This window comes from Schistocerca americana, chromosome 7 (assembly GCF_021461395.2).
Source record: "Schistocerca americana isolate TAMUIC-IGC-003095 chromosome 7, iqSchAmer2.1, whole genome shotgun sequence".
Taxonomy (NCBI): Eukaryota; Metazoa; Arthropoda; class Insecta; order Orthoptera; family Acrididae; genus Schistocerca; species Schistocerca americana.
In genome coordinates this window covers 487,441,249-487,456,151 of record NC_060125.1, presented here as the reverse complement: position 1 = coordinate 487,456,151, position 14,903 = coordinate 487,441,249, and the positions used below count along the sequence as shown (strand labels likewise).

The window sequence follows — 14,903 nt, the reverse complement described above, 5'->3', positions numbered from 1 at the left end:
CTTAGTCTGAAGATATAATACGCAAGTCATGTCACTAGATGCTATATTAATGACTGGTAAGTACCTAATAGATACCTTTCCAGAGTTTTGAAGATTTGAGTCATTGTATACAGTTGCATCATTCCAGACCAATTGGAACGATCTCTTCCCGGAAATGACCAAGATAATAGCCAGAGGACATCAATATTGTTATGATGTTGGCACCATTTGCTTCTAGTTTATGGACGATTTCTTGAAGATTTGTACTCTCGTATCGTAACATGGACAATGTCCTCTATAGCGCTGTCTGTGACATATCTCGGAACAATGGGTCGCAATTTAATTTCTATTGCTGTAGCACCAATGATTCCCATGCTGGAAATGTACTAGTCCTATCTAACGTTCGAGTATTATGATCAACATTGTGTGGCACAAACAGTAATGCATTATTGTCTATCAGATCCTCTGAAAAGCTGCTACTTACTATTGCGCAATTCGTTTTTAATTTCATAACTTATATGTAGGAAGAAGAGAAACCCAGGTGATGGAGAACGTCGATAGTGTAATGTGACCTGAAGTTGTGATACATTTGAACTGTTACATCTATATGCAGTGGGCATATTAAAGCTCTTGGTCTTATACTCTGCATTTTACACTGGCCAATATTTTGGAAAAGAATATTCTTAAGTTGCCAAGGATGTTATCCATAGTCTTTATCGTAGTGAGATTATCTATTGATGGATAAGTAACTTTCATTGCTATTTCACTGTCTTTCACATTACTTACAGTTGCCTCTGTTATGTGTATCTTTTGTAACTCAGGATCTGGTGAATTTGTATGGTAAGATCTAAGAATTTGACCAGCAGTCCCTTTTAATGTTACGGTGTCAGCCTTTACACATTCACCAGATGTTACAACACTCTCACCATTATGTTCTTCAGACTTTCTTTTCATGTGCCTTCGATCATAAGTTTTGCAATCATTTTCTTTCAGATACTCTTCCATTTTTTAAATAAGATCCACAACTAATTGTTCCTCGACGTTATCATCAAGGTAATTACATATACTTAGGAAAACTACTTCTTCTTCCTCTTTGATTGGTCGCCCTTCTAACTGTCTCTTTGAGAACTGCTCGGTAGTGCATACTCGTGAGAAATATTTTTCCCACTACGAAAATTTGCACAAAATGTGCGGCAGTAGACGCAGTCAGCAGCATGCTCATCTGTAAGAAAATAATCTATGTGCCCTTTTACCACATAAGACCATTCGTCACAGTGTTTCTCACAGCATTTTTGACGGTTTCAGCAAATATGGACGTTTGTGCTTTCACTTGACCTGATTCCGGTTCTGTATTTTAAAGGAGAATCCTCTATTTTTCCACAAAACAAGCCATCAGTTGGGCCGAAAACTGGTCCGTCAGCTAAATGGGGACTTCTCTTTTGAATGCATATATTAATTGTCGATTGTTGTTTCTTCCATACGTCAAAGATTTTCTTATCGGTGTGATTTTTCGGCACAGCACACGCAGTCTGCCTCCAGCACTTACGAAGATACCGCTTCCACTGAGTTTACTGGCCGCGTTTATGTCATCAGCACCCTTCTGCATTAGTTATTTATTTCTAATGTCTGCTACCAGTCTCTTTTTTATTTATGTTTATTCTAACATAAGACAATTCGTTTCGAATATGTTCTGTTCATCTTCAGGCGTTTATACATACACACATACAGAGAAATGTTACTTGAAAATAAAGTCTTAAACTAGATTAATCTAGAACTCTTTGTTCATTGTGCGGCTGGTGTGGCATTTAGGGGGGAGGAGGGGGCAGTGGATGGCTGGAAATCGAAATCAGTGATGTCTTCTGCTTGTTTTCTCACTTGTGATTGACTATGTATGATATCACAGCCTGTATAGGAGGCAGATAGATTTGCATCAGTTATGTGTTACGAAAATAGTGTGAAAGGCTTTTATATGACAGTTCATCACTTACGATTTCATCATCTTGCTGCTTCACTTGCGTCACTGGTGTAATGGCGGAGCTGTTGATCAACATTACACTACTGCACATTGTATTTTGTCACTGATTGCCAACGTAATTCACTGCACAAATTGCTTCGACGTAATGCACACAACACAAGATGGCGACTGTAGCATGTGAGTCTGTATCGATTACCGAGGTTTTGTATCGATATTATTGGTACTGACAGATTTGTAGTCAGTTATTTACATTGACGTATCTTGAATCTGTTAACTTAGTACTGGCTTAATACTGTTGCATTAGAGTGACTGACTCTTGACCGTCTTCGAATTATTTTTTGCAAATACAACAATACATCCAACAGCTGTCATTTGTAATAAACCTTATCTGGAAGAAGAAAATGTTCTTCAAATATTACATTTGTTAAAGTAACACATTTTAAAATATTAATCTTACACTAACAAATAAAATAATTTTGGACAACGACCACCATTTTGAATTTGATTTTAGGCACTTTTCCATGGTCTGATTTTGTTTAGTTTAGGTTATGTTAAATGGTAAAGTCTGTTGAACTGAATACCACTTTAATCATTTGTGACGCAATTTTGCCCAAGTTAAATCGTAATTTGACAAACTATAACGAGTTACTGTTGTTAGCTGAGTTTATTGGAAGCCGCGCTGAACGCCAGCCATGAAGCAAAGCATTTGCTTAGCAGGAGAGTTGGTTTCCCGGCGTGTTGCAGGATACACGAAGGTGGTCACCGTACCCACCGGCTCTCGTCACCTCAGCGTGGAGGAGCTGGGCCCCACCGAGAATACGATTGCAGTCTCCGATGAAAAAGGGGAGATCTTCTTCCTGAACGGAAACTAGTGAGTACCGCAGTGTTAACAGGAATTTTTGTAAGGTTAGCTTTTCACCTTTGTTATCGCATAGGCTAACCGAGTGCTGTTATTTTGTCGTAGAAAAGCCACTTTTTGCAAGGAAGCGCTTTAAAACAATTCTTTTGCGTCTTACATAGAGGAGCGAGTCTGTATTTGCATATCCAGTGCTCATGTGTCTAGCATCTTGAATGAAAGCTATGAAACTTAAAAGGTGTTACAGATTTAAATATTTCATGCTGACAAATCTGCAGTACTGGTTCTTACCACAAAGGGACATAACAGAAATAGGGATTTACGATAAGTAAACATGTGCAGTTGACAGCAGTGCTGAACAGAAATCATTAGCTTTCCAGATCGATAGTAATAAATTAACCATAAGCATACTGAAATTACCGGCTGAGGACGACTGGACACCTATAAAATAATGAAATGTTAAGTGCTTCCTAGAAGTTGATGTTATCTTGAGGTGTCCTATCCACGTTCAATAAAAAACTGAAACCACATGACACATTGTCATGAGAAATACCGCAATTGTATATTTTTTTATTTTATGACAATTTGCAAATGACACTGTTCAGATAATTATTTTTAAAAAGCTGAAAGATAACATATCACTTTCCTGCGAAAGGCAGAGGTCCCAGGGCCGAGTCCCATTCCGGCACACATTTATTACCTGCTTATTTACTTATTTACTTATTTATTTATCTACCCTGATCTGATTACGGTCAGTAGGCCCTCTCTTACATCTGAGTAGTATTTCGCACATTCCTTACCTTTATTAGATCATAGTTACCTAGGAAATAGCAATTTTAGTATGACAAATAGTATTAAAATGATTTGAGTCTCTGAAGTGGCAGTGTGAGTAAATAATACTGACTATGGACTAATGAAGTTAATAATGGCAATACTTTTACAACTGCTGATGCTGCCTGTATTAATGATAATGTTGTTATTGTTGTTGTCTTCAGTTCTGAGACTGGTTTGATGCAGCTCACCATGCTACTCTATACTGTGCAAACTTCTTCATCTCCCAGTACCTACTGCAACCTACATTCTCTTGAATCTGCTTAGTATATTCATCTCTTGGTCTCCCTCTACGATTTTTACCATCCACGCTGCCCTCCAGTATTAAACTGGTGATCCCTTGATGCCTCAGAACATGTCCTACCAACCGATCCCTTCTTCTAGTCAAGTTGTGCCACAAACTCCTCTTCACTCCAATTCTATTCAATACCTCCTTATTAGTTATGTGATCTGCCCATCTAATCATCAGCATTCTTCTGTAGCACCACATTTCGAAAGCTTCTATTCTCTTCTTGTCCAAACTATTTATCGTCCATCTTTCACTTCCATACATGGCTACACTCCATACAAATACTTTCAGAAACGACTTCCTGACACTTAAATCAATACTCGATGTTAACAAATTTCTCTTCTTCAGAAACGCTTTCCTTGCCATTGCCAGTCTACATTTTACATCCTCTCTACTTCGACCATCATCAGTTATTTTGCTCCCCAAATAGCAAAACTCGTTTACTACTTTAAGCGTCTCATTTCCTAATCTAATTCCCTCAGCATCACCCGACTTAATTCGACTACATTCCATTATCCTCGTTTTGCTTTTGTTGATGTTCATCTTATATCCTCCTTTCAAGACACTGTCCATTCTGTTCGACTGCTCTTCCAAGTCCTTTGCTGTCTCTGACAGAATTACAATGTCATCGGCGAACCTCAAAGTTTTTATTTCTTCTCCATGGATTTTAATACCTACTCCGAATTTTTCTTTTGTTTCCTTCACTGCTTGCTCAATATACAGATTGAATAACATCGGGGACAGGCTACAGCCCTGTCTCACCCCCTCCCAACCACTGCTTCCCTTTCATTTCCCTCGACTCTTATAACTGCCATCTGGTTTCTGTACAAATTGTAAATTGCCTTTCGCTCCCTGTATTTTATCCCTGCCATCTTCAGAATTTGAAAGAGATTAATGATAATAATAATAATAATTAATAATTATAATAATAATTATTATTATAACAACAATAAAGATATTGGCTGGTATAAAAAGAATTTATAGATGTACAAATTAGATATTTCTGATGTAGAGAGTTCTGGGGAAAGGAAATTTAACAGGTAAGAATACTAGGAAATGAGGAAGGTCTTGTTTGAAAGAAAAATGTGCAGGAGTAACGAATGCATCCAGGGACAAGGTAGTTATTATTGTTGCTTGAGTAGATATGTGATTATCTGTCTTTTGAAGCTAGAGCTGTTATTCAGTTTGAAAAAGTGGGTGAACGATGGACTGGGACAGAAATGATTTTGCTCTGTTGGGAATGAGTGTTTTTGCCATGTTGTTCAGACTAGAGCGTTAAGGTTGAGAAAAGCTATGAGAGACAGTGTAAGTTGATAAGACAATAGGAATGGTAAGGAAATCTCTGTGCTTTTCTGTGTGCAGCTAGGGTAGCTGTGCATATGATGGTGAAATACGATTAAAGAGTCAAACATCACAGATATAACGAACAGAGGGACATTCATAATCAGTTCCAGGTGCCGCGATCTTGCTGAGAAAGGCCTAAAGGCCTAGCAGGATACCATCTCTGTACACAATAACTGGAAGTATAAGTGATTGTACAAGTTTCTTCTTCAGATCAAGAAGGAAGAGCATTTTAAATTTTGTAGGAAATGAAGAGATGCTGATGCCTCCTCACTTCTACGAATAAGTTCATGTCTCTCATTGTACTTTAGCATTTTAAAAGGATTATGGTTCGTGTAATACTAATGACACGCCGCAGGAGTTTATTTTAGCGCCTGAGAGCATGACCTTCCGCCTTTTTGTCGGAAAACTCAGTGCTCTGGGAGCACAATTTGAAATCTAGCGTCAGATGTGGAGACTGTTCAACCATAAGTTGACGGCGATATGCAGGTAGGAGGTTATCACAGTAGCAGTGAGCTTCCTGCTGTGTGTTGCAGCACGGAGGAGGCGGACGGCGAGTACCGGATGGGCGGGGCGCTCGCCTTCTACAGTCATCCGCAGCCCAATCAGGAGCGACTGGACGTCCCGGGCCCCACGCAGCAGCCGCTCACTATACACGTGAGTACGAGACCACGAAACCAGCACTAGCTCCCTATACTCCTGACTTCATCTGCGTCTACATCTACAGCGGTGGTCACTAAAATTGCAGCTTCTGGAGGACAACAAGTAACTAAGTTTCGCTTATAGCACGCATACATTTTAATAGTAAGAATTAATTTTGTGTGTGATTTTTGAGTACACAGGGTCAGAAATTTAGTACAGGGAGCTGCCACCTCTGGCGGCAACAAATCTATGCTGGATGGGCATCGAACCCAGCTGAACTAGGATGACAGATTCGGGTACGGTTGCCACTCTGTGCCAGAGTTTATCGGTCGTACTGGCTAGATACTGGTAGCGTGATAGACTCTCGGCAACGTATACATAAATAAACTCGCCAGACAAAAAATTACTTCCCTTAGAAAAATAATTACAAGTATTGTTTACTATCGTGTAATTCCTCCCCCGCCTTCCACCTTGGAATTGATAACCTCCTGATGCCTCCTCACTTCTACGAATAAATTCATGTCTCTCATTGTACTTTAGCATTTTAAAAGGATTATGGTTCGTGTAATATTAATGACACTTCTTAGAAGATACCTTAGGGGTTGCGAAGCAACTCAAATCGCTTGATACGGGCAAGTCTTCAGGTCCAGATTGTATACCGATTAGGTTCCTTTCAGATTACGCTGATACAATAGCTCCCTACTTAGCACTCATATACAACCGCTCGCTCACCGATAGATCTGTACCTACAGATTGGAAAATTGCGCAGGTCCCACCAGTGTTTAAGAAGGGTAGTAGGAGTAACCCATCTAACTACAGACCTATATCATTGACGTCGGTTTGCAGTAGGGTTTTGGAGCATATACTGTATTCAAACATTATGAATCACCTCGAAGGAAACGATCTATTGATACGTAATCAGCATGGTTTCAGAAAACATCGTTCTTGTGCAACGCAGCTACCTCTTTATTCGCACGAAGTAATGGCCGCTATCGACAGGGGATCTCAAGTTGATTCCGTATTTCTAGATTTCCGGAAAGCTTTTGACACCGTTCCTCACAAGCGACTTCTAATCAAGCTGCGGGCCTATGGGGTATCGTCTCAGTTGTGCGACTGGATTCGTGATTTCCTGTCAGGAAGGTCGCAGTTCGTAGTAATGGACGGCAAATCATCGAGTAAAACTGAAGTGATATCAAGTGTTCCCCAGGGAAGCGTCCTGGGACCTCTGCTGTTTCTGATCTATATAAATGACCTGGGTGACAATCTGAGCAGTTCTCTTAGGTTGTTCGTAGATGATGCTGTAATTTACCGTCTAGTAAGGTCATCCGAAGACCAGTATCAGTTGCAAAGCGATTTAGAAAAGGTTGCTGCATGGTGTGGCAGGTGGCAGTTGACGCTAAATAACGAAAAGTGTGAGGTGATCCACATGAGTTCCAAAAGAAATCCGTTGGAGTTCTATTACTCGATAAATAGTACAATTCTCAAGGCTGTCAATTCAACTAAGTACCTGGGTGTTAAAATTACGAACAACTTCAGTTGGAAAGACCACATAGATAATATTGTGGGGAAGGCGAGCCAAAGGTTGCGTTTCATTGGGAGAACACTTAGAAGATGCAACAAGTCCACTAAAGAGACAGCTTACACTACACTCGTTCGTCCTCTGTTAGAATATTGCTGCGCGGTGTGGGATCCTTACCAGCTGGGATTGACGGAGGACATCGAAAGGGTGCAAAAAAGGGCAGCTCGTTTTGTATTATCACGTAGTAGGGGAGAGAGTGTGGCAGATATGATACTCGAATTGGGATGGAAGTCATTACAGCAAAGACGTTTTTCGTCGCGGCGAGATCTATTTACGAAATTTCAGTCACCAACTTTCTCTTCCGAATGCGAAAATATTTTGTTGAGCCCAACATACATAGGTAGGAATCATCATCAAAATAAAATAACCGAAATCAGAGCTCGAACAGAAAGGTTTAAGTGTTCATTTTTCCCGCGCGCTGTTCGGGAGTGGAATGGTAGAGAGATAGTATGATTGTGGTTCGACGAACCCTCTGCCAAGCACTTAAATGTGAATTGCAGAGTAGTCATGTAGATATAGATGTAGATTCGAGTAAGCAGTGAGTCGACAAGGCTTTGCAGGTACGGCGTAATCAGGTTAAGTTATCCGCTCAGGATTTGATCACACAGTTTTACCAAATTGCAGGGATGGTGATGTCGGGGTTTTACCCGCTGTTCCAGTATCATCCACAGATTTGCTATGGGGTTCAAGTCAGGTGACTTTGCAGGAGAGTCGAGGCATAACAGTGTGGGGAAGTGTTCAGAAATTCAGTCACGTATTCCTCTGGTCCGATGAACTTAACCCGCTGTTCCAGTATCATCCACAAATTTGCTATGGGGTTCAAGTCAGGTGACTTTGCAGGAGAGTCGAGACATAACAGTGTGGGGAAGTGTTCAGAAATTCAGTCACGTATTCCTCTGGTCCGATGAACTTTGCTTTTGTCGTCTTTATGTCCCTGTGCTCTTGTAGAGGTAGTGCGAGCGTTCATGAGCACATGAAACGATCCTGTGACATCTGTAGAGGGTTAACGACTCATCTGTGCGTTTCCAATAGAGTGACTAATTTTCTGTCCAGTGAGCTTATTTTCAGTAGGTGAGACATCTGCAGAACATATTGACTAGCGCAACAGTACAAAACCCACTGTATCAAGATGCGTCAGCTCGGCAAGGCCAACACAGGTCTTTCGTTATCTTGTTGAAAGATAACGTCACGGAAACCTCGAGGATAAAGCGCAGCCACCCGTCGTAAGTCAAAAAAGTAATGGCTGCTATGCAATGGCATCACAAGCGCTGAATCAGCATGACAATGATGAGTACAATCTCGCAATGTTCGTTTTAATCAGTGCCTGCATATGCGGATACTGTCGCTATGATGCTACACTCGGAACCGGTAGTCCTCTGAAAAAACGACGTATTGGGAGTCTTGTATCCTGTGTTGTTCAGCACACCACTGCCCATGCACCTGCTCTATGCTGCAGCATCAAGGGAAGCTGGGACTATGGCCGCCGTGCTGACAGTCCGTGATGCTGTAGACTTTGTCTCATTCTACAGCTACTCATCTACATACATACTCCGCAAGCCACCGCTCGATGTGTGCCGGAGGCTACCCCGTACGACTACTAGTCATTTCTTTTCTGTTCCATTTGCAAACAGAGCGAGGAAAAAGCGACTGTCTATACGGCTCCGTACGACCCCTTATCTCTCTAATCTTATCTTCACGGTCCTTACGCGAAATGATGTCATCAAAGTGACTTTGGTTACTGAAGTTAATAAATCTGTTTAGAAGGCTGGGAGAGGATTTCTTTTAGAAAGAGCAGGTTAACAGTTGTTAGCATCCCGCTTACATAATGAACTAACAGAATTTAATTTTTTATTTTATTTTTTATTTTATTTATTTATTTTTCCGTGGGACCACATTAAGGAGAAGTCTCCATGGTCATGGAACGAGTCAATACATGAAATTATAACACGATTGTAGAAACAGATAAAATGAAATATAAGAAACATATTCAGGCGACACGTCGTTAGTTTAAATAAAGAAAATCAAGAATGTAACACTGGAATTTGCTTCATTTTTTAGCTCTTCCAGGAGCTCCTCGACAGAATAGAAGGAGTGAGCCATGAGGAAACTCTTCAGTTTAGACTTAAAAGCGTTTGGGCTACTGCTAAGATTTTTGAGTTCTTGTGGTAGCTTATTGAAAATGGATGCAGCAGAATACTGCACTCCTTTCTGCACAAGAGTCAAGGAAGTGCATTCCACATGCAGATTTGATTTCTCCCTAGTATTAACTGAGTGAAAGCTGCTAACTCTTGGGAATAAGCTAATATTGCTAACAACAAACGACATTAAAGAAAATATATACTGTGAGGGCAATGTCAAAATTCCCAGACTATTGAATAGGGGTCGACAAGAGGTTTTCGGACTTACACCACACATAGCTCGAACAGCCCGTTTTTGAGCCAAAAATACCCTTTTTGAATCAGAAGAATTACCCAAAAAAATAATACCATATGACATAAGCGTATGAAAATATGCGAAGTAGACTACTTTTCGTGTTGAAATGTCACTTATTTCAGATACTGTTCTAATGCTAAATAAAGCGGCATTTAGTTTCTGAACAAGATCTTGAACATGGGCTTTCCACAACAGCTTACTATCTATCTACGCCTAGGAACTTGAACTGTTCCGTCTCGCTTATAACATGCCCATTCTGTCTCATTAAAATATCAGTTCTTGTTGAATTGTGAGCTAGAAACTGTAAAAACTGAGTCTTACTGTGATTTAGCATCAAATTATTTTCCACAAGCCACGAACTTATTTCATGAACTACATTATTTGATAATGTTTCAATATTACACACAAGATCCTTCACTATCAAGCTGGTGTCATCAGCAAACAGAAATATTTTTGAATCACCTGTAATACTAGAAGGCATATCATTTATATAAATAAGAAACAGCAGTGGCCCCAGCACCGATCCTTGGGGAACGCCCCACTTAACAGTGCCCCATTGGGACTGAACATCATTACCACTCTCAATATTGCGGAGAATTACCTTCTGCTTTCTGTTCTTAAAGTAAGAGGCGAACCAATTGTAAGCTACTCCCCTTACTCCATAATGGTCCAACTTCTGCAGTAATATCTTCTGGTCAACACAGTCAAAAGCCTTCGTTAAATCAAAGAAAACACCTAGTGTTCGCAACCTTTTATTTAACCCATCCAAAACCTCAGAGAGAAAAGAGAATATAGCATTTTCAGTTGTTAAACCATTTCTAAAACCAAACTGTACATTTGACAGCAAATTATGTGAATTTAAATGCTGCAGTAACCTTGTATATACAACCCTCTCGATAACTTTAGCAAATACCGATGGCATAGAAATAGGTCTATAATTATCAACATTATCCCTGTCTCCCTTTTTATAAAGTGGCTTCACTACCAAGTACTTTAATCGGTCAGGAAACCGACCACTCCTAAAGGAAAAGTTACAGATATGGCTAAGTACTGGGCTAACATACATGGAACAATACTTCAGTATTCTGCTAGATACCCCGTCATATCCATGAGAGCTCTTGGTCTTTAGTGATTTAATTATTAACTCAATCTCCCTCTTGTCAGTATCATGGAGGAGCATTTCAGGTAACAGTCTCGGAACACTTTTTTCTACGAGCGCTATATGATTCCCTGTTGGGACTAGGTTTCTATTTAGTTCACCTGCTATATTCAGAAAGTGATTATTAAATACTGTACATATTTGCGACTTATCAGTAACTGGGACATTCCCACTACGCACTGATTCTATATCCTCGACCTGTCTCTGCAGACCAGCCACTTCCTTTACGACTGACCATATGGTTTTAATTTTATCCTGAGACTTAACTATTATATCTGCATACCACATACTTTTTGCCTTCCTAATAACTTTTTTAAGCACCTTACAATACTGTTTGTAATGGGCTACTGCATTTAGATTCTAGTATTATGGACGTAGTGCGATTATGTGCAAAGCTTAAACAGTTTGTAAATCTTACGCTGGAGAAGTATGTGCCGAATAAGTGAATTAAGGACTGAAAAGACCCACTGTGTTTTACAACGAAATCCGTAAAATGCTGAGGAAATGAAGGCTGTCTCTATACTGACGCCGTAGATTAGGTCAGGCCTGTTTGTAGCTACGAGGTCAAAAATATTTCCACTGCGTGTGAGGTGTCGAACTAGTTTCTCAAGGCAGCTTTCGGAAAACGTGTTCAAAAGAATTTCACAAGACTGTCTGACTGTGCACCTTGCACTGGATCTATAGATGTCCCAGTCTATACTCGGTAGGTAAAAGACGCCTCCAACCAAAACTGCATGATCTGGGTATTTCCGCATTACTGATAGTAGACTTCCTGTCACTCACTGTAAAATTGTCAAAGCGGAATCAGGTGGTTGGTAAAAACATCCAAGAATTAACTTGATTTCATCTGTACCTGTTACAAGCGACCAGGTAACTTCATTGTCACACTCAAATTCAACATCAAGAGACACACTCCCCATTTTATGCCATTTATTTTGTCTTTTCGACGTACGTTCCATGAATTGCTAAATATGTCAGAGCTTCCTTCTTCGGGTATCAGCCAGCTGTCGGTCCCGAGAATAATTTCAGCGCGGGAAGTGGTTCACTCGGACATGCAGGATTATACGGCCACTTCCCGTACATTTAGTTAGGAAATGGGCTTTTTTGCAGTAAGACAAGTATCAACATGGGCAGTGAGGGTACCTTTGGTACTGCTACCATGTCCTCTCTCCTCCTCCGTTTGATGACGGCGGGTAAGAAAGATTACTGTTCAGTAGCCTCCGTATGATTGTACTCTGATTGTCTCATCATGGTTTTTTTATGAGAAGGATGTAGGATGATTCAATGACACTGGAGTTGGTTGAGCATCTCAGTAAGGTTATAGCGCTTACTAAATGAACCTGACACGAAACGCGCGCTTCTTCTTTGGATTTTCTGTCTTTGCTCTATTAATCCTACCTGGCAAGAATCCCAGCTGATGAGTAACACATAAGATCCGGGTGGATGAGCACTTTGTGATCCAGTTCCCTCATGGAGGAATTACATTTTCTTCAGACACATCCACTGAAACTCAGCCTGGCATCTGCTTTCCCTACAATTGGTTTTATATGGTAATTCCACTACAGCTCACTCTGGACGGATACTACCAAATAACTGCGATTGTTACTATTTCTAGTGATTTATCACCAATAGTACAAGTGAAACAACGTAGTAGATCTTCCCACTTATTTTTACGCACTCTGTTACTCCTATTAATTCCGATAAAGAAGGAAGAAACGAAGATTAGGGTCTAACGCCCACTCGACAATGAGGTCATTAAACACGGAACACAATCTCGAATCGGGAAAACGACGGGAAAAGTAGTCGGCCGTGCCTTCAAGGGGACCAACCCGGCATTTACCTCAAATGATATAGAGCAACCACGTGAAAACTAAATTTGGATTGCAGAACTATGATTTGAATCGCTGTCCTCCTGAACGCGAGACCAGTGTCTTACCACTGCTTCGCCTCACTTCCTTTTATGTTGAGACTCAACTGTCAATCAGCACACCAAGAGTCGCTCCTCTGCACGTCTTCCAGTGTTTCCTACCTCACACTTTTTCGTTATCTGCCTTTACAGAGTCGTTCGTATCAAAGTTTCGGTTAACAGAAAATCTGCTGCTTTGATTTAAGACAAATCTCTCTTTCCTCTCAAGTTTTAAAGACTACACTGCTGGCCATTAAAATTGCTACACCACGAAGATGACGTGCTACAGACGCGAAATTTAACCGACAGGAAGACGATGCTGTGATACGCAAATGATTAGCTTTTCAGAGAATTCACACAAGGTTGGCGCCGGTAATGACACCTACAACGTGCTGACATTAGTAAAGATTCCAACCGATTTCTCATACACAAACAGCAGTTGACCGGCGTTGCCTGGTGAAACGTTGTTGTGATGTCTCGTGTAAGGAGAAGAAATGTGTACCATCACGTTTCCGACTTTGATAAATGTCGGATTGTAGCCCATCGCGATTGTCGTTTATCGTATCGCGACATTGCTGCTCGCGTTGGAAGTGATCCAATTACTGTTAGCAGAATATGGAATCGGTGGGTTCAGGAGGGTAATACGGAACGCCGTGCTGGATCCCAACGGCCTCGTATCACTAGCAGTCGAGATGACAGGCATCTTATCCGCATGGCTGTAACGGATCGTGCAGCCACGTCTCGATCCCTGAGTACGGCGGAGGTTCGAGTCCTCCCACGGGCATGGGTGTGTGTGTTTGTCCTTCGGATAATTTAAGTTAAGTAGTGTATAAGCTTAGGGACTGATGACCTTCGCAGTTAAGTCCCATAAGATTTCACACACATTTGAACGTTTTTGATCCCTGAGTAAACAGATGGAGACGTTTGCAAGACAACAACCATCTGTTCGAACAGTTCGACGACGTTTGCAGCAGCATGGACTATCGGCTCGGAGACCATGGCTGCGGTTACCCTTGACACTGCATCACAGACAGGAGCGCCTGCGATGGTGTACTCAACGACGAACCTCGGTGCACGAATGGCAAAACGTCATTTTTTCGTATGAATCCAGGTTCTCTCTACAGCATCATGATGGTCGCATCCGTGTTTGGCGACATCGCGGTGAACGCACATTGGAAGCGTGTATTCGTCATCGCCATACTGGGGTATCACCCGGCGTGATGGTATGGGGTGCCATTGGTTACACGTCTCGGTCACCTCTTGTTCGCATTGACGGCACTTTGAACAGTGGACGTTACATTTCAGACGTGTTACGACCCGTGGCTCTACTCTTCATTCGATCCCTGCGAAACCCTACATTTCTGCAGGATAATGCACGACCGCATGTTGCAGGTCCTGTACGGGCCTTTCTGGATACAGAAAATGTTCGGCTGCTGCCCTGGATAGCACATTCTCCAGATCTCTCACCAATCGAAAGCGTCTGTTCAATGGTGGCCGACCAACTGGCTCGTCACCGTACGCCAGTCACTACTCTTGATGAACTGTGGTATCGTATTGAAGGGGCTTGGGCAGCTGTACCTGTACACGCCATCCAAGCTCTGTTTGACTCAATGCCCAGGCGTATCAAGGCCGTTATTACGGCCTGAGGTGGTTGTTCTGGGTACTGATTTCTCAGGGCCTATGCACCCAAATTGCGTGAAAATGTAATTACATGTCAGTTGTGGTAAAATATATTTGTCCAATGAATACCCGCTTATCATCTTCATTTCTTGTTGGTGTAGCAATTTTAATGGCAAGTAGTGTATAAAATACGAAATTAATGACCTGCCACGTCCCTTCTCAGTTTATAATATGCTTCGACCTTACCATCTCTGCTAGATCAAGAATCACACTTGGCACTGGGTGCCCCCTCA

General features: G+C 41.4%; 1 protein-coding gene across 1 annotated transcript in view; it reads left to right on the top strand.

Moving 5' to 3' along the window:
- Positions 1-14,903, top strand: part of LOC124623033 (A disintegrin and metalloproteinase with thrombospondin motifs 7-like) — a 449,137-nt gene that overhangs the window by 358,425 nt on the left and 75,809 nt on the right. The window contains exons 13-14 of the mRNA XM_047148825.1: positions 2,699-2,825; positions 5,808-5,928. Coding sequence (XP_047004781.1) covers positions 2,699-2,825; positions 5,808-5,928 — 248 coding nt within the window. The remainder of the gene's footprint in view (positions 1-2,698; positions 2,826-5,807; positions 5,929-14,903) is intronic.